Consider the following 21,917-nt stretch of genomic DNA (forward strand, 5'->3'; position numbering starts at 1 on the left):
AGTTGTTGATCATTGGCGTCTAAAGGTTTGGCTGTGTGATTGTGGTCTCTTCTTTGGATGTTTGGTGTACTATGGACCCTTCCCCCAGGATTCTCTACATTCATCTCTTCCTGTAAATGCAGCTTTCTAGCCACAGACTGTGAGCAGTGGGTGGGCTGTGGGATTGTGAATGAAATGCTGAGAGGGTGTCTGGAAATGGCCTTGTCCTTAGCACAGCTCTACATGCCAGTAATAGAGCAGTGGGGAGAGCCTTGAGGCTGCCAGTGTTCACAATAGCTTTAAGGCATTTTTTTATATCTATGATAAAATGATGACCTTGGGGTACTCTAGCAGGAGGGAATCTATACTCACAAGATAAACAATTAGAGGTTTTGGAAGGATTTCACAAAATACGACACTGTGAAGTAAAATATATCAGAAACTGTTGAGTGAATAACCAGTCCTTCCAGAAAAATGCAGAGTTTTTTTGTGATTGTTGTGGGCAAACATCCTTGATTATGCGGCATGTTTTCAAAATGCGATGGAATTTGCGGGATATTTATGCAATTTTATGCAATGAAATTGCGGGAACTTGCAAAAATTGCGGGAACTTGCAAAAACTGCGGTTTCATCATGGCTTCATCGCGGGGTTTGCAACTTTTCAATGATGTTCTCGTCGCGTAATTACGTCACTTCATGACATCACTTCATGACATCACTTCATGACATCACTTCATGACGTCACTTCATAACGTTCCCATGGCAACAGGGAAAAAAGGCTGCTCTTGTGTGAAGTAAACGCAACATTTTTCAACTTTCTGCTAAGATATATGTGACTTTTTTGCAACGAAAATGCGGGAATTATGAAATCATGCAAGCCCCGCATATTTTGCGCGGAAATCGGCAATTTATGCGGCGAAAGTGCGGCGAATTTGAAAAAATGCGGCCCCTGCATAAATATGCGGACTCTGGCTGATTATGCATTGAATTATGCGATGACATAATCGCGTTTTGAATAATATAAATACTATTGAAATAGTGCTGTACTGATTTGCAGCTTTAATAAGTGGTTAGTTTGAAATAATGCAACACAAGCACATGTTATATACGTTTTTGACACTAAAAAGAAGATAAGAGAGAAGAGAAGAAAGAAGAGGAGCAGAAGAAGTCCTAAAAATAAAAGCGGTGTACAGATTCACAATATTTCAGCAAAACTTCCTAACTCATGTAACCTAGAGGCTGTAAAGACAAGGCAGATTTATAACAGAACAGACTTCAGGCACTATGACTAAGCCAATGCCTCTGTTTATTTTGAAAATAAGTTAACTTTCTGTGGACAATGTACTCCTTCCGCCTGTTTACCATGGAGAAGTTTTTTTTTCATTAACAAACTTTCTTTCACTAACTTATAGTACTTAGTACTTACAGTACTTAAATCAATCTTAATCCAGTTAGCTAAGCCTGCCCCGAAAACATGTTTTTAAACTCAAAGTTAAAATCCGCCCTAAAACACAATTCAGCTAATACCTCTCATATGATCTAAGACGGTTTGTGGATTTCTGCATATGAACAATTTTTCCCTGGAGCTATAAACAAAATAGCAACAGCGCTTTGTGGAGCTTCACCACTGAGATACATAGGAAGCTGATATTGTGGCAATTTGGAAGATCATTTGGTCGAAATATGGGTCATTTTTTGGTTCAGATCACTTTGATCTGTTATACAAAATAACTATAAAAAGAAAGAGCAAATTAAGTCTACATGTTTGACACTCTGTGTACTGTCTGAGGTGCAGCTGAAGAACTTATCTTGATACATGTTAATAGATATTAATTTAACCGTTCGTATGATAACATTGTTTTTTTAATCAATGCATGCAAGCATTTTCCTTAAAAAAAACACTATTGTTTGTTAGAAAAGGGACATTTCTATTACTAACTGAAATAATTTGGGATGTTTAAGGCCCGGTGAGATGCCATTTACATTTAACAACAGCTACAAAAAGAGTAGAACATTTTCATGCTTCAATGTGATCTTTACTGGAGTGACTTCAACCGTGCTGCCTCACAGTGAGAAGGAGATAACAACAGCCTCAATCATGGCGAAAGGGAGCAGAAAACCACAAGCCCACCAATCTCTCTCCACCCCACCCGCTGTCCCCTCTCGCTGGCCTCCATGAGAGCAGTGGAAGATATGCCGGCTAACAAGGGATCCCTCCCTCTCCTCCTGCCATGACAACAAACTGAAGATCCGCTGCTACAAAGTCACCTCCTGTGAGGCAGCGGCAGGTTCGAGAAGGGCAAGTCATTTCTCACTTGAAGAGGTACAGGTAACCACTCATAGGTGTGCTGGTAAAGTGAAGTGGTTGGTGTTCATGGGGGCGGAAGGGATGGTGGGAGAAACTGTCGGTCCTCTGCTTCTGCCTTGCACCTGACAAATAAAGTCGATTGTTGTAGTCAAATGTTTAAACACCCACTGTGTATTGATGCCCATTCATGTTGCAAATTGGCTATGCTATCATCTTACCCTTATGCAATACATTAAGTACAGCAAACAGATGCCAGCGAAAAATAAGTCAAATCTCTATATATCTCACTCACTCTCATGAAAACCCATGTGAATGCGAGGAGTCAGAGGGCCTGGTGAAGCGTTAGAGAGGAAAAAAATAAACCTGAAATATAAGCGCCACTGGATACCGTCTTTTCAGCTGCAAAACACACTAAAAAGGTCATTAATGAAGTTCTAAATGGGTCACCAAACACACACAGAGCTAGTCCTTATGAAGTCTCTTTCTTTTTCTTGTGCTGATTAACGGCAGTCTATGATCATCTGCCCCAGGTAAATAGACTAACAGTATGGCTGCTTTCCATGGGGCCTCAGCCATCGACACTGGCTGATTATCCTGTGGCAAGAAGCTGTGGAGGCAGCAGGGCTAATACCGAATGATAGCAACTGCCAATATATGATCAAATACAGGGCCATGCTTTAAAAAAGATCTCACACTTCTACATTTAGCCTCAATCAATCCTTTCCTGTAGAAAGGCAAAGACACATACTGATCAATAAGCAAGACAGAATCTGCTCTAAGGAGTTGTAGGCCATGGAAGGACAGAAAGAGGCTACGTTAGAAAGTGATCTAAGAGACAAACTTTACAGTGGATGGATATGTCAAATGTATATGTGTGTGTGTACAGTTTCTCTAACAGATTTACCTTTCTCTGTGACTTGCAGTGAGCTCCACATACATTATTCCTGAGTGAGAGCTTGAAGGAATAAGACAAAACCAACATCTTTGAAAGAGAGTAAAGAAGAAGCCGCAGAAAATTGTGATCAAGCTTCCCTACTCAAAGAGAAAAGAGGGAGTCATATCTTCATCTGATTCTGCCAACTTTCAAATATATGATTCCCTTTCACTGTATCGAATTAAATTAAAATGTTGTTCAACAGACATGACAGTAAATGTCTGTGCAGAAAAATAAAACACATCCCCAATGAAAATCCCAACAGTTTATACTTCATTTGTCCTTGATAGGCTGAGAACATGCGCCCTAAAAATGATCTGCACGCTCATGACGACTGAGGCAATCAGTCCCAATCTTCACACTGTGACAGGTCATTACAATGTTTGGCTACTTGCCCAATGACGTGGCACTTGTTCTCTTGTCACCACAGGGACATTGACGCCACACTATTCACAAGATGAATGACTTTGTGATAATAAGGGCTTTAATAATAAAAGCATTGAAATTTGCCCGATTTTAACCCTGGTTTTCTTAGTTGGTGTTGAGACTTAAGACTTGGGAAAAAAACTGATTTAAAACCCATATTTTGTCTGAATATCATTTCAATTGTAGAACCTCAAATCCTTGCTATCTATCTAATAAAGCGGGACACCTCTGTGTGTGTTTATGTACTGTATGTATGTCTCTGTGTCTCTGCGTCTGTCTTTTAAATATCTCATGAACCGTTCATCCAATCTACTTCACACTTGGTTTCCTGGGTACCCAATGAACTTGGGGTTTGGATTTTGGAGCAATTTGGACAGCATTGGATGTTAAAAGTAAAACTAAAGGGCCGAACAATAAGCTGCAGCACGCAGCCGACTGTTGACACGCTCTGGACAGCAGCGGGGGTGGGCGTAGGGGGAGGTTTACCGGCTTGGACTGCAGTTCACTTTTTGCTGCATCTAACACAACATGATTGCTGGATATAACGAGCAAACTTTTCTTCACGTTCCTGGAGTACGAGCGGATAGCTGACAGGAACATCGCAACTGTTGCTGTTGAATAAGGTAGGAAAAAAAGGCGCTACGTAACACTGGCTTTTCCATGTCTATTATTTCGCTAAGAGAAAACTCAATAAAAAGCCACTTGCCAACACTAAAATATCAAACAAAAACCAGACACTTTATCGTATTAAGTTGCTGTGAGCTGTACATTCACCACTTCTAAACAGAGGCAGAACATAACCTATACAGTGGAGTTGCATATTAAGTGCTTTGGGGTCCTTCTGTAAGTCATTTTGGGGTAAAATTTGGTTTTGGAGAAAGCTTCAAGGAGCAATACCACAGGCCAAGCAATCGGCCCGTTCCAAACAGGAACATTTTCAACGGGCACTGTACTAGTGGGATTAAAAACTCAATTGAGCACACGCACATTATTAATGCAATGAGCAAAAGACACCTTTAAAGTTTAACATTTAAGCAGTATTTCATAAGAGAGAAACAAGACCCTGTGAGATTCAGTTGCATGTAAAGTGGCTGGTGAAATTAAACTCATGAAACATTCACTTCAATGGCTGGTGCGACTGCACGCTGCCAACACCATCAGCTGTGATTACATGGTGTCTGCCCTGAATATGGCATCTCAACATCTCACGTTGAGTCATATGTTGTATGACGGCTATGTTCTAAAAAAACAACAAAGCAGTCAACAGCATTAAGAGCATACAGTATCCACACATCAAAGAAGTCTGAAATAGCTTGTACAGTACTTATCCTAGCTGTCCATGTGTGACATCATTCCTGGCTGTGCTTCATAAAACCGGTCTAACAGGCAGGATATGTAGTGCATGTATTTAGGATAATGTTCAAAGGTGTGAAATTGGATTTGGCATTAATGGAGCAAGGAGATAGTAAGAGCAACAGTAAAAACCCAAGACTGACCTACACATGTATTATGTTACATCTGTATTGTACAGTATATACAAAGCACTGATTTAAACCACTGGATTAGATATCACATAAAATAAAGGGTAATCCTACAATATGATTCAATCCTGAATCAGACTTTAAAAAAGTACTGTAAATAATGTATGCTGAAAGGTTTTCCTTTAAGGGTTTGGATTAATATTTTACAATAACTAGAAATGATTCGAAGCAGCAGACATCCATCGTGTTGCAACAGCTGTGAGCTTTTTAACAGAAGGCTAATTCATGTATTGATGAATTCATAGTATCGACAGATGCAGTACCAAAAAGGTGCGTACAAGTTATGAACTGCCAGCAGCAGTGATAATGGAAACATCATTATGCACACATACAATTGTGTGATATTAATTAAAAGAACACACACATTAAGACAGAGTGTTCAACTGGATTAAAACACCCCTTGTTTTGTGTTCCTTGTATTCTACAGAATTTACAGCCAATGTTTTTTTTTTTCTCTTTTCAGTAAGATGTCATCCATCAAAAGCCAACACCAACCACACCATAACAAAGTCAGCTAAGCTGTCATTCTAAAAAGAACAATTATTTATATGCCTTTATCATTTAATTGCAGGAATTATCCAGACGCTAGATTTGATTATTAACAAAATTCTCTCTCTCTCTCTCTCTCTCTCTCTCTCAACTGTAATGACGGTGAGGAAAATTGGCAGACATTATTGTGTATTCAGTCTATATCGAATCAGTTTCTCACAACCCTAGGGCTTAATAGGAGACAATAAGTGAATTATGAGATGAATGCTAGCTAATTGCTCACAATTCTGGCTGAAGACAAAAATGACATACCGTTGATATAGCGACTCACTCCATTTCCTTTTATGTTTTGTGGGTTTTCATTAAATAAGGAAAAAAATGATGTGGAAAGAAATAAATAACGATTGACACTGACTGTCCCAAAAATAAAAGGCCCCTTTCTTTTCTTTCAGTTTACCACTAAGATGTTGTCTTGTTTAAAGCTATAGTGCGTAGTTTCTGCTGCCCCCATGAGGAATTCTAAGCAATGACAACAACACTGTCGGAGCATCCACATGATGCAAGCCTTCGCTAATCGCACCCCCACCCCTCCTCCACACAGTTGCTAACACGGAGGATAAATAAAACATGATGGACTCTTCAAAAGAGGTAATTATCTTGTCATTTGTATGTCCTCTTCGTCTCCAAAGCTGCCCGTTGCTGTTGTTTTTTCTCAGCGGTGACGTGAAACGCATCACTCAAGCTTCTGCACGTGATAGTTGCCAGACTACACCATTTTGTAAACATAGCCATACTAAGAAATAAAGAGTTTTGTGGAGCTGATAGGCTATATATATTATATAATTAGCTTTGTATCAACTCATTTGGCAACGGCTTGAATGTAACTGACGTTCATTAATACCTTGTATAAAATAGTTGCGCACTATAGCTTTAACCTTGGTGTACGTGTGGCAGAGTTATGAGACAGATATGAATAGTTTTATTTAAGTATTGGTTAACGTCCCTATTTGTCTTTCAAACCAATAATGATCCATCTCACCACACAGTTTGCACCATGATACATTAAATTCATTACTTAGAAGCACACCTGCGACGAAATGAAGGACAACTGTGCTGTGCAGGCTAATGCAATGCTCAGCCAAGCACACACACAGGCAGGGCAGCTACAGGACTTGGCCTATATATCATTCTGCAGGATTTAGCAAGATTTAGCACTTATAGACAAAGAGCTATATGCTGTTTTTCAAATCCTGGGATCGACTCAAAATGCAGAAGGTTTTTAAGGCAAGACATTATTGTAAAGGTTTGATGCTATACTTGTGTATCTCTACTGCTGGATAGCAGATGTTGGTTCCACCTGTTAAGTGACGTATTTTCTTTTTTTCAAATTAATCGACACATTGACTAAGGGTAATTCTTTTTGGTGCAGTAAGTGGTACTGCAAGTGATATTGACATTAGCAAGCCTTGAGACTGCTGTGAAATCGACTTAAAAACTGCCGAGAACAGTGAAAAGTTAAACATTTCACTCACACGGCTTAAGTAAGAAAAAAAGTAACTTATATATAGCATAAATATCAAAACAGCTCACTTTGGCTACTCCTTGTTGTTGTCGTGAACAGTTATCAAATCAAACAGCCCAGTTGATTGTTGTGGAGTTTCCAAGGAAAGGCTAGAGAAAGCTTTGCAATAATAATCAATAGAGGTTTTTGTTGTTTTAAGAAAAGTGATATAGCTGATTTCCAAACACCTTTGCTTCCTTTCTTGGCAAGATGTCTACAATTACATCAAAACACACAAGACCTCTAATTACATCACGGAGCAAAGCAATGACACTTTTGTCGTGTAATTGTACATGTTTTCACAGTTTCTGGTGTTGGACACAACCACATTCGCCTGCCCCTTACCTCTTTGTGTTAGAGATTACTATTGTGCCCAGTTTCAGAGCGTTAGGGGCTCAAGAGTTTAGAAAGTCTGTTTAAAGATAGAGCATAAATTGTACTGGGCTTAAGAGCAATGCCCCTGGTCTAACGTTACGTTTCTCATAGGCAGCAAAAAACCTCTGACACTAACCTTTATTAAGAGCATGCTCAACAAAAGAAAGCCAGTTCAGCATTTCTTTTCTCTGCCAAACCTACTATAATTTTGCTGAATTAGTCCTTTGAAGAGCGATTTACTTTCTGTCAGCTGTTTGACATTTATTCACTGCTTAATGTCATTATTTGTGTTGGGAAAATCTGTCAGATCAAACAGGCAAATCATACTTCATGGAAATGTATAAAAGGAGACAGATTTTCATAAAACCTTACAAGCTCTTTGATTTAATTTGTCTTTTTTAAGTTTTTCAAGTTTTTTTTAAAGAAGGCAAGGGGAAATAGTGGTCCAACTTACTGTGTTGGCAGTGAACTCCACTGAAGCCTGGTGGACACTTGCAGACGTAACCAATAAAGGTGTCGCCCCTGTAGGTCTCACTTATCTCACATGCTCCTCTGTTGTGGCAAGGGTTTGGATGGCAAGGGCCTACATGAAAAGAAAGAGGAAAAAAAATGTTAATAAGTGTGTTTTGTGCCAATATTAAAACAGTCTGTTATGGCTCCGAGACACTGATAATGAGCTACATGTTTTACTTTCTCATTTACTGTTTATACAAGTACACAATGTTCTAGGTAACTGATTCACTCTGGCGTAGCACTATGTTTTGTCAGTGTGTGCATAAATAAAATGAGCATTACCATGCCAACAGTGGCAAAAATATTCCTACACAATCTTACCTAGCCAATGATTTAAAACAAACCACACTAATGAAAGGTGCATATTGCCTGTGCATCTGAACACATTACCGTAAAGTTTAAGTGAATAAATGACACCAAGTTGGACCTTGTGACACAGTGTATAAGTACAACAGTTTGACAGGCAAAACTGAGGATGAGAGCGGGGAGAGGCTGACATTCAGTGACTGCTGCTGGTCTCTGTCCCCGGTCCCCTCCAGGGAGGCAACACTTCATTCTCACAGTGCTAAGTGGAGAGCACAGACTAGCTGCAATGTAGAGCACTATCACCTACAGTATATGCACAGAAAAGCATGCATGCCAACACACACACACACACACACACACACACACACACACACACACACACACACACAGACTGGCACACTCCCCTATGATAGTACAAGGGCGTGAATTGCTTAACCAGAGTTTGGTCAGCTGAATACTGAGTGAAATAACTTGGGTAATGATATGAACGATGTGAAAACATAAACTGGGCAGTGTGTGGGTTATTTGTTACAGTAGAAATAATTGTTCCCTTTAAGAATAAATATAAGTAAAAGTGAGCTATTATGCACAGTTCAAACATTGAACAGGCCTAACAGCTTAGTTTTTGTGTTTGCATCCTCTGATTTTTGTGGCCAATTATCAATAGTGAACTATTCCACAGAGCAAAAGAGCGTTTGCTCGAGTGATTGCATAGACTTTTTCCAGCTCTGCTGGGTAAGAGGCACAAGCTCGCTGGATAATTAATAACTGACCTTCAGCCATTGGTGCTGCTATTTATTCTTTAAATAACAGAAGGTGCCGTGTAGTGGCCAGTAGTGTAAAACTGCAGAGAGCTATCACACCAATCGCTGGTCTTTTTGAGTAGCTAACTTTGCCTCAGTCTTAAAAAATAAATATTAAAACATAATGTTTCAAATACAAGTAAAGACATAATAAAACATAAAGAAATCTTTATTACATTGGCTACTGTGAAATTCATTCCAACTCTCAAGGTGCCCCTGCGTGTATAAGACATACGTTGCGTTTACTGGCACCTGATGATAACTGATGTATATCTGGAACAAAATTCTACAAAATGCAGAGAAAAGTGTACAGTAAGGTTAAGAATCAGAATCAGATTCAGATTCAGAAAAGCTTTATTGCCAAGTATGTTTTTTTACACATACAAGGAATTTGTTTTGGTCCTGTGGATGCGCGACACACAATCTCTAAATACAAGAGGGCTAAGATAATCAATCACCAGAATATAACAATATAAGTAGAAACATATATACACAGTATGTATTAATTAAAAATAAATATAAAAATAAAAATAGAAATAAAAATAAAATAAAAAGAGCAGCAAAGCATACATATTTAGAACCACTCATTTAATGATGGTTGACATGATTTTAAAAATGATTCTAACTTTATAAAGAAGAGAAATTTGAGAAAGTTATGAAAGTTATTAGGAAGTTCAAAAAGTAAAATGACACAAAGTCTGAATATTGCAAATAAGAACTTGCCTTTTAAAAAGGTATAGACTGCAAGGATTGCTTTCAGTCATGTATGGATGTATCAGCTTTTGCATAGTTTGTATTAATGTGTTTGCTAATAGTTTTGCTCACAATCATTTTGCATACTAACGTACCTTGTAAAAGTTTCCACATGTTGCCGTTCCACCAAACTGATTACAACAGTTCAGCGTTTTAAAATCAAAGGGTACGTATACTGTGCGAGGGTCAGTACAGCTCAGTGGAGAAAAGGCTCTTATGCTCAAACATTAATTTGCAAGAGAATTCATATTCGTAGTCACTAAGCACATGCATTCTTGCTGTGTGTGCAGCACCCCATTCATCATTACCATTGTTTTCTTTTTAAAATTTGGGTGTAGTGAACACTGGGTAGCTTTGCAGCCGCTAGTGAATTCACGCTTTAGGGATTTAGCAAACAAAAGAATTTCAATCATAAAAAGAAGAAAAAAAAACCGCTCAAAGGTCTGCTGGTAATGATTAATAACTCAGTTGAAGCACTTTTTCTTCTGTGAGCTTTTTTTTTTTCTTTTCAATTTATTCTACACATAATTTTATCTCTTTGGGACCAATGGTGACAACCACAGCTTTGAATCAAAGTTATTACAACTAAATGTATATGACACAGCAATATATTACTTCACTGGCAGTGCCCACAACATGGTGCCATATTACTGCCATCTAAAATCTTCTCGGATTAACCTGCAGCATGCAGCCAAATGTAAATGATGAGGCCTTGACGCAGGGTTATTGGTTTCATAAGTCAAGGGCCTGCCAATAGCTGTCTCATCTTTTAAACATTGAGTTGTACGACTGCACCGAGCGTTGTCAGAACTTTGTGGATTGAGATTGGATGGGAAAACTTTGGAAGTCGGCTGTTGGATATTAATGTAAACCTGGCTAAAGCTCAGCACATGTTGAACATTAAAAGACTGATGTGAGATGAAAGTCTGCTGGTTGATGTGATAACTTGTGGTCAGTCTGAAGCTTTTAAAGTCTGTTGACAGAAAAACCAGAAGAAGCTAAACAAATTTGCATCCATGAGCCTTTTTTTCAGCTTCCTTACAGTCATATCTTATAGTTGACAGGTAAACTGTGCTTTGACTGGACATTTTAAGTGATAAGCAACAACAAAAGTCTCAAGGGTGAGACTATCATGCCCTATTAAGTCAATTTGACAAATGAGCAGCCATGAGCACACAATTTGACAATGTCAAGTAAATGGGTGCGGCTTTGGATTGTATACTACATCATCTGCTCAACCATTTAAGACTAGCCCTAACCTGGAAAACGTATAGGCTGAAAATGAACTTGGCAAAGAATATAAATAAATAACCACCAATAGCAAGCTTATTATTGTTCTCTCGTTGGAATTAGTAGGCCTCTGGATATGAATTACAAACGAGGTAATCCTATCGAAGTCATGCCATTGGAAAGCCAGGGCCTGTATCAGTAATAATGAGAGCGGTGGCTAATCAGTTGAACAGAGGAACGTATAATAGCTTTCACAGAGGCCCTGCTCTCTGAGGAAGAGGGGGGGGGGGGGGGGACAGGTTTCAGGGCTGTTTTGACGTAGCGATCTATAGTCGCACCAAGGCGTACTGACAGCCTCCCTAATGGAGAGCACGTAAAGCAGAAAGAAGCAGGGAGGGAAGGAGGCAGAGGCAAGGAGAAAGCCAAAGTGAGTGTGTGAGAGAGATACAGAGAGTGCGTTCTGTATGACAGCTACGTTTGAGACCAAATTTTCGAATTACAATTTTAAACCCAGAATACTTCAAGGTGAGGGAAACACTGCATATTTGTAAAAGCCCAAACCTGATACATTCATAGATAATAGCGACAATATTTTCCATTCACTTATTTCCATTTTGGGAAATAAAGTGCTATTTTATGCTTTAAAAAATAAATTCACTAATTCACTGCAGCAACAACTGAGTAAAGCATGAATGCATAAAGAAGTGACAGTCATACTGGAAGCAGCAGGCATGAGAGGACACAACACTGGAGAGCACAACACATCTGAGAAAAAAATAAAATTTAAACTAAACAACTTTTCCAGAAAGGCAGGGAGGTGGACATTGTGTGTCATCTGAGGAGAACTCCTCAGGCTGTCAGCGGATGCTCTCCTCACTCTTCGTGCATGTTGTGCGACACGTGTCTGGAGGAAACATTGGCAGCTTTTTTTTTGTGAATATAAACTGCTGCTCCGCTGTACAAGCCAACGCTCGCTCAGTGATTGATGTGAGCCTGTGTTGTGTCCGGGCACGAGCGCTGTGATTTCTTTTCTGGCTGCAAAGAGAGTCCAATCAATCAGCTGTGAAAACCTGACCAATGGTTAAACACAGGAAAGCATCCTTTGTTTCCTCGCAGATCAATCACAAAAGGCCCGACATTTCCAGGGTTAAAGCTACATGCTCTAACATCTTAGCTGACAGCTGTCACAAACATTAGCTTGTTTCAAATGTACAAGCACATACTAATTATATTAGACTGTACTTTACAACTTAGCCCCTTATTAATGATATAGTTTAAAACACTACATTTTACAATGCACCATTGACGCTGAGAGGCTTGAGGTATTAGGGTCACTTGATTTCACAACAGGGATATAATTAACTGAGCCTCTTGTTGACTCAGTTTTTCTATTAAAATTAGACTCAAGAAAAAAATGTCCTTATGTAAAAAAAAGAATGTTAACAATACACAGTAGTACAGCTATTTCACTGACAATAAAAAGCAGGGAAAAAAGCTTGCTACGGCTACCGCCGTGTTGGTTTGGGTCATGAGGTCAGACAAAGTATTACCGATCCCGGTAAAGTGTGTCAGATTGAGCGGGACCAGCTGACCATTTAACAGCATAAGTGGAGAAAGTCCTTTGATCTAATACTCTTACTAAACACAAACAAGCATCTGCACTTGACTTGGTCTTTCGTTATCAGTTGCACTGAGCATCATTTCCCCAGTTACACACACAGCATTCACTGAAAAAACTCTTATTTCAGGGAGATTTAGTAAATAATTAAATTGACAATGAAAAATAAAACTGTAAATTAAATTGGCAACTCTGAATTTCAGTACTGAGTTAACAAGCCGGCCCATCAACCACCTTGTTAACCTTTAATAAAATCTTGCATATAGATACATTTTATCTGCCTCAAGAGTGTTGAATCTACATTGAAGCTCTTCAGCTCTGAATGTGCACCCATCCACATCACAGAAAAATCTGACATGGCCTAATTGTGTCAAATCTATTTTAACCCCAGCCTCTTTCTCTATGATGGCTTCACTGGTTCACAAGCTCATGGTCACTGCACCCATCCTTTGCCTCGACTGATAAAAGTTGGCACCGCACCACCAATATTACATCAGTGCTCTCAGCGTGAGCCGGCGTACGCTCATGCTTTTAGTGAGTCCTTGGCCTCCTATTCTCCTGTGCCCTTGCCACTCTGTCATTTCAGCCCATCAGCATTTGACAATGTCAGACAAATGCACTTAAAGATGAAAGAAGTAAGAATCACGCAGAAACAAAATGGTTTAAAATATGTCAAATAAATATCCAAATGGAGAGGTCACGCATAAGATCAGCATCGTTCTTGGAAGATAAAGAGAAAGGAAGAAATGGAGGACGTCTTGTCATTGACTAAATGCCATGAAAATGTCAGAGCATTGTCCCTGCCTCCTTAAAGGTCGTCACAAAAAGGCATTTTCCTGATACCAATGTTTGTGAGCAATGCCAAATTGCATATGGCAGGAGGAATTAGCTGTAACCTAATAAGATGTAAGATAATCAAACAGAGGCTGGCTCCAACCTGTTCAATGGAGGACTACTGTACTGCAGTTAGTTATCCACTTAAGGCTTAAGGCTTAATTATGAGTGGCATCGGAGGAATTTCACACGGAGTTCACAGGATGCAACCGCAGGTCTTGTGCATTTATGGTATTTGTTGTGATGTGATTTGTGCTGCTCCTGAAATGGGTGGCACACGTTAAATTTGCGGTTGGTAGTTGGAAGCCGGAGCCGACCCCTCAATGGAGCCCTCTCAAAGAACTGCCCCCTGCATACCACAGAGACACAGTCCTCATCTTTTAGAGGAATAAGCAAGTAGATGATAGGGGCGGGAATCGATACAGCAAAGTATCACAATATTTTCCGTGGCAATACTGTATTGATACATGGGCGCCAAGAATCAATCTTATTATATAAATTGCACATGAGAATTTAACTTCTTAGTACTGAAATAATTAAATCAATTGCTTTTTCAGTGGACTAGATCGTAAGATGGACAAACAGAGAAATGCATCTTTGTAGATTAAACAGATATTGTCAAAGTTTTCCTTTGGGGACATAATTTGAAGTTGGAAAACAGTTGTATATTTTTCTTAATGTGGATATTTGATTATTAGAGTCTCTTGATACATAATGAAAGTGCCCATTAAAATCACTTCCAGTTTATAAAAAAGGACAAATATATTTAAGGGCGTTTTTACACCTACCTCATTTGGTCTGGACTTTCGTACTTTTCAGTTTGATCCGAACCAAAATTACAGGTGTGAAACCTCCCCCGGACCACGGTCCGGATCAAAAGACCAAATTTTGGTCCGATAAAAAGAGGTGGTCTCGGTCCGGTTCGTTTATAGTGTGAAAGCATTTTTTGGATGGTTCGGACTTTCGGACCAAATACAAGAATCTCTGGCAGGCTCTCCTTGTGTTACAAGAAGGGGGGAAGTTCCTTTAAGGAATAGCTCGGTGCTTAGTGTAGGCTACATGAGAGAGTGCGTGATGGTGTCAGCGCTCAGAGCAGACAGCTGTCGGCTATCAGAGCAGAAAATACATCAGCAGTTTTTTTGTTAAAGTGCCCATATTATGAAAAAAAACACTTTTTCTGGGATTTGGGGTGTTCTGTTGTGTCTCTGGTGCTTCCACACACATACAAACTTTGAAAAAAATCCATCCATGCTGTTTAGAGTGAGATACAGTTTCTGAATGTGTCCTGCCTTCAGTCTCTGGGTGAGCTGTTCAAAATCGGCACGGCTTGTGACGTCACAAGCCGAAACGAGCAGGCTAACCGCAACCATTAGCTCGTAGCGTTAGCATGCTAACGCTAACGCTAGCATGCTAACGCTAGCATGCTACCTCGTTCTCAATAGCAAAGCACTGCTACAACACACACAAGTTCACCATAATCTACAAAAGAACTACTTCCATGTGTGCCCTCATTTAGAAGTCTCCCAGCCAATCCTGCTGTGTAACTGACTGAAGTTGTAGAAACAGCCTTTCTTTTACTGTCTATGGAGCTAGCTAGCTGACATGATCTACATCTGAGCTACTGAGCATGTGCGAGTGCAATCAAAGATAGTACAGAAGAAGAAGAAGAAAAGAGGTCTCACTCTGTAGCTAAAACAGAGACCAGCTGAAAAGAGGATCTGCAGCAGTGAGAGAGAGCACTGCAGTACAACAAAAATATGGTGTTTTTTGAAAATTAAACCATGTAAATTTCTGGTACAACCTTAAAATACAATTATGAACCTGAAAATGAGCATAATATGGCTGCTTTAAGTGGTAGTAAATGTACAGTGTAGGTTTCCTCATGTCTTGGTTCGGACTTTCAGGTGTGAAAACGCCCTAAATGTACTTTTAATGAGCAGCTAGTTTTTTTCTGTGTGTGACTGATGAGACTCAATTATGAAAATATGCTCATTTAACACATTCACATTCATGCTCAAATTTAAGAATTAATTAAAATAATCAAAGTGGTAATAATGTCACTAAGTAATATGCAGAATAAAAATTACAGTCTCCCACTACACGATAAAACACAATAAATACGGTGAGGCGCTTAGTCCAACTGTATGCTCACTACATTTATTATTGTTATTCAGTGTAACATTAAGTTCAGCCATTGCTATTCTCCGTAGGAGTTTTTGCAGCAAAAGGTAAAAGGTACAGTACAGTAAGTCTCCCACATCCTTTGTATTTGTATTGTTATCAAAAATGTTCAATTTGACAAATTATGAACAGACTTTCCTAGATGTAAAGAAAGAATCCAACCTTCCAACACTATGTAGATAAAATGCAGCCAATTTCCTCATTTTATCATTCCACTGGAGCAGAGGACAAAATGAAATCCAATATTCTGTCATGTTTCGCACACTAAGCAGACTTTCTCTCTCTCACCCTGAAACTTTCAATTGTAAAAGTAGCTTCAGATGCAATGTAGATAGTGGGCCAATGTTCATAGACTAAAATACAAAGCACATCAGCATGAACATAGCCACAGAGATACACACAGGAGCTAAAGAAACACAGGCCTAACGTGCTAAAGAAAAGTCCCCTCTATATGTGTGCAGACAAAGAGCGTGAATATTTAGATTGAAGATACAAAGGCTGTGAAATAGCAGCTGATATGCTAAATTCTTCGAACCTGTCATGAGTAATTTAGCCTTCCACATCGCCCTGTCCTATTTTCTCTATAAGTCCAGTTCCAGGTCAGTGGTCACAAGTCACACCTAAATCGGGTCATTTTCAGATCTGATAATTATTTCTTGTGCTGTTTGCCACATTCTTCTCTTTTTTCTGAAGTGTGTACAGTACATAGAAAAAAAATCTTTGGAAAGACCTAGCAACAAGATTAACTGCAGTTATTCAAACAGTATATTTATGCTAAAGATAAGTGTATCCATGCATTTGATTTAGACTGAATTATTATACTTTATACATTATTATATATCATTGACATTATGTTCACAGTTGGTATTCATATGTATGTATGTATGTGTCTGTATGTGTGCCACAGTCATTGAACTTCAATTCCATATGTTGAGTTGGGAAATATAAGCTCTATAGTCTTTTCTGTGACATTTATGCCACCACACAATTACATTTCAATTGTGTGTTCTGGCATCAGTGAAAAAATGTGACATTTGGATATTGACATTGAAATTAGCATTTTCAATTATTAGGTCATTTTTGTTTGTGTGAAATTAAACTTTTCAATATCCTCTTTTAGTTGAAATTGAAAGGGTTCATATTAGTGTTCTATAGTAGCAAATGCATATACAGATTATGTATACATGTATGTGTGTTCATGTGTTTGTGTTTCTATTTTCTAATTAAATCATTCATCAACAACAAACTGCTTTGATTTTGGGGGTATTATGTCTTATCTAAATAAATCATTCTTGGTTTAACCCATTTGATCTCAAATAAACCAGCAAATATTAATATTAATGGAACAAACATAGACAAAGACAATTAGATGCTGACGATGCACTTAGAAGTAGAATGTTTGTATTCAGTTGCAGTACTTCACCAGGATGTGAAGTGACATTTTAATTATATACCACTGATGAAGATGAATCAGGTCCTTGTTTACTGTTGTCCTCTGTGGTCTTATTTTTGTAATAAAACTCTTGTTGCAATAATTAATGACAAGCAGTACTTCTAAATATCAAATATGGTCTCTAAGGAAGGAAGTTTCTGTATGATAATTCACAGATCTTTACTTTACTACCTATTATAAACACTAAGAGCAGCAGAAAACACACTCAATGCGCTCCTTCGGGAATGGCTACACTGCACATTCAGACTGATGCTAATGGCATAAGGACGCAATGCATTGCACTTTAGATACAAGACAGGAAGGGTTTAAGATGTTGAAAGTGATTCTCATAAACAGCCCTAGAAATTACGCTAAATGCTCAGGTATTCAGAAAAGCAATCTAGCTGAAGCAATCACGGGACTGAATAGGGACGGTGAGGTTCTGAAAACAATCTCAAAACTCTGTACCAGACAAAGACAAGCTATTTCTCATAAGTCACACTATTAGAATCGGTTTAAATAGGACTGCCTTATGAACTGAACTACAAAATGATATAATCATGAGTGCTGCTGACCAGGCATGATTAGTGAGCTGATTCGGGGATTAGAGTTAGTGGTAATGAAAGAAAGAAGCAAGGAAGGGGGCTTGGCCAAGATTTAGAAATTGAAAGAGCTCTCTCCTTCCCTTCATCACACACACACACACACACACACACACACACACACACACACACACACACACACACACACACACACAAATGAACGGAAATCACGTTACCAAGCATAAAAATTCCCCACCTGCTGAAGTTGGTTCCTCACCATCTGCTGCTGTTGAGACACAGAGGAGGAGAGGGAGGAGGGGAAAAGAGAAAAAAAAATATATTAGCTTTATCACAACTATGTCACAGTATTCAGTGCTTCAGCTGCATGCAACACTGCTGATTCAACAATATTATTAATTGCAAAGTACACTCATCTATGTGCAGTAACATTTCACTTGTAATCCAAGGGAGCATGCAGTATGCAAAGCCAGACACACCTGCTACCTGTAGGGTACAATCCCTTGCCAGCAGAAATACTCCACACTGGCACTGTGTCACAGCCCATCCCCCATTCATACACTGCCACAATGCTACGTCCTGGTCGGTGGCCTTTGACTAATCTGTGTTCATCATTCTGGACCAGTGTAGGATTAGCCCCTGTGGCATACATACATGTTTGCTACATCCCTGGCTTCTAAGCACTAGTCTGTGGCTTAGATTTGGCCTGTCTGCCATCATTACCACAACCCTCCATCTCCATCATAAGACCCATCATCACTTGTAAAATTGCTTGTAAAAATGTGCCTGAAAGCTGGACACAGCTACAGAGGAAGGAGACCAAGGGCATCAGATGCATGGGATGGCGAATAACATTTGCCATTATTGCTGGGGATGATCAGAAATGTGTGGGGACCAATTCCCTTGGATGGATGGATGGATGGATGGATGGATACATGCATACATACATACATACATGTATAGGGATTTGGTGCTCTGAAGCGTGTGTTACTTCTCAATAGCTAATGATACTGCCTTCCAGTGAGCATGCCAGCTTAATTAAAGTATGATTTAATGTCATGTACATGTTTTCATCCACAGCATTGCATACTAATTAGGTATTAGCATATGGGGAGAGTTAAGGCCACATAGATCATGAGGCAGACAGGGAGACATTAATGGATGCCAGCATTTCATGCAGCTGCAAATGCATCCAAATCCATCTTAGAAAACTAATCAAGTCTCATTTCCAATCATAACACAGAGAAATGTGCAGAGTAGATATTTCTCCTCTCCACAAACCAAACATCAGTAGTCCGTCAGTTTGCATTCCCTGTGGTGTCTTTGGGTGTGAAAATAAAATCACTTCACAAAGTGCTCTGAGATGGTTTTAAAAATGTTTATATTGCCAATCTAATTTAATGTGGTACCTTATTTCTGGGGGGTCTCTATTCAATGTATCTACTAAACGTCTAGCAAGACAAGCTGAGCTGACTGTTTTGACAAACTTAGGACACCCCTGGAACAAATGATTTAAACTAAGACAGCAGCCAAAAATATTTCCTCTTTCCTATAAACTGAAGGGCAAACTAGATTAACTGAGACACTCTTGTGATGAACAGACAGAATTAAAGAGTGAACCAAAGCCTTTAACACTTCTTTAACACTGAGAAAAAAGTCAAATTGATGTAAAAAAGGAGCCAAGGCCAAGCACTTTTCCACGGTCTCATCTGTCTGGCAGAAGATGTCCCCCTTTGTGTTTTCCCATGCACATGGGCCAATGTAATCCCAAAGCCAAGCACATTCCACGCTTCACTTGCGGTTTTCTCCTCTGCCATTTCGTCTCCTCTCTTACCATTGGGGTCAAGACACACACACATGTGAGCCCACCAACACAAACTGTATATAGTGCACACACACAATTACACACTCACAATGAACAACATGCCTCCAAGTGAAGAAACCTATATTGACCCACACATAAATATGCATGCTGAGAATATAGACATATAAAAGGTAGTTTATCCATGTGTTGATGTGGTGAATCATAAGAGTGCATAATATACTGAGCGTTAGTTGTACAACACTCTGGGCTAGCAAAATGTATGTCTTCAATGGTTGATGTTCCCTAAGATGAGTCAAAACTACCCGTGGCAACATGAGTTGCCCTGCTACGTCCTGCTATGCCCTGCTACGCCCTGCAGTGCCCTCCTATGCCCTGCCATGTCCCGCTGCACCCTGCTACGCGCTGCAGTGCCCTGTTACGCCATGAACTACTACAACTACTATTTCTAGCCATAGTTCCATTATCTTTATTGTAACAATAATTGCCACTGTTCATCATACCCCCAACTGGCACCGTCAGACACCGCCTACCAAGAGCCTGGGTCTGTCTGAGGTTTCTCTCTAAAAGGAAGTTTTCCTCACCACTCAAGGTTTCTGCCTTCCTCCTAAATGCTTGCTCTAGGGGGAATCACTGGAATTGTTGGCTCTTTGTAAATTATAGAGTGTAGTCTAGACCTACTCTATCTGTAAAATGTCTTGAGATAACGCATGTTATGATTTGATACTATAAATAAAACTGAATTGAATTGAGTTATGTCCAATGGAAAGAAACTATTTACTGTATCTAGTGTTGTCTGACAAGATGGAATTAACTTCCCATTTAATGAATAGTTTAGAAGATGAGAAGAATGTTTTCCTATAGATAGCAACAAAGCATATTTGCAATTACCTATCTGTACTGGGTTGCTTCGGTAGTACACACTGCAGACAAAATAGGCTTCATCTCACATACTGCAAATTTGTTTGTTAGCTTGCCTTGATGAGACACTTAAAAGTATGCACATTTACCCTTTCCGGACAATTTACTGTCCTCTCTCAGTAGCAAAAAGCAAATGACAATGTTATAGCATAAACCTTTTAAGGAGTTAGTCAGGATGGGTGTTCGGGTTAACAAGGTGTGTGACTCTGACAATATGTGAGCACGGTTCATGCTACATCTTGCAGCAACAGTCAATACTGGTTTCTCTTTACCACGGCGGTGATACAGCAGGCATATATAGTTTTTGGAACGACCATATGCATTTTTTTAGAAGTGGATATACTTAAGGTGTTCTGTCTTCCTGTAGCAAACCCAGTTTTATTTATTGTATCATTTTATTTAGTCATGTACAAATTACACCATGCAAGTCTCTCTCACCCTGCTATTGAAGCCACACACAGCTATTCTAGTGGAGATATTTCTAATAAAAAAAAAAAAAATACATCACATAACATACTAATAGAACAGTAAGAAGCGGTAAGATGCTGGTACTTGTTCACTCTGTAACAAAGACAGAGAGAAATATCCTGCAAATCAAACATCTTTCAATTTCCCTTTCCATAAAAGTGGTAATCAAAGCACAAGCAGCATATTTCTCTCAACAGTAGGGCTATAAACAGATCCATAATGAATCTTGAAACAATCATGATTTACCACTTGGGTGTGCTTGCTTCATACTGTATCGCAAAAAGTGATGTGATATAAACACTAACATTGAGTAGTCAGTTCGGTTCAAAAAGTGGTGAAAACCAAACCCACCCCTTTGAGCTGTAAGCATACAGTACATAACAAACAAAATACAGTATGCTAATTGTCTCTATTATTTAGCAACAAAACCATTCAACCTACAAAATGAATTTATATAATCAACTGAATGTGTTACAAGGGAATACTATAAGTGCATGTTTCCTTACAGGTGCCATTGTGCCAAGAGTGTAAGACAATGTAATAGTCCAAATATTATTAAGATTAGACAGACAGACAGACAGACAGATAGACACACACAAACACACACACACACACACACACACACACACACACACACACACACACACACACACACACACACACACACACACACACACACACACACAGGTGTTTACCATATACAGATGTGAGATCCATCCATCCATCAGCAGCAGTTTTGACTACGTTTCTACATTGTGACTGACTGGGCGTGCCCTTTAACAGCAATTACCTGTTTTTACGTGCACACACTCACATCTAATCAAACAAAATACATTACATGAAATCACTAACACAATATGGAT

At 39.2% G+C, this 21,917-nt stretch overlaps 1 protein-coding gene across 2 annotated transcripts in view; it reads right to left on the reverse strand.

Moving 5' to 3' along the window:
- The window catches only part of LOC116056698 (EGF-like repeat and discoidin I-like domain-containing protein 3), a 118,580-nt gene that overhangs the window by 72,339 nt on the left and 24,324 nt on the right, over window positions 1–21,917 (reverse strand). Inside the window, exons 2-3 of one of the 2 annotated variants that reach the window (XM_031308987.2) lie at window positions 18,082–18,108; window positions 8,068–8,196 (exon numbers count right to left, since the gene is read on the reverse strand). In XM_031308987.2, the coding sequence (XP_031164847.1) occupies window positions 8,068–8,196; window positions 18,082–18,108 (156 nt within the window). Of the gene's footprint in view, window positions 1–8,067; window positions 8,197–18,081; window positions 18,112–21,917 lie in introns of both variants that reach the window. The other variant, XM_031308986.2, reaches the window with a different exon arrangement.

The sequence above is a fragment of the Sander lucioperca genome, chromosome 2 (genome assembly GCF_008315115.2).
Source record: "Sander lucioperca isolate FBNREF2018 chromosome 2, SLUC_FBN_1.2, whole genome shotgun sequence".
Lineage (NCBI taxonomy): Eukaryota > Metazoa > Chordata > Actinopteri > Perciformes > Percidae > Sander > Sander lucioperca.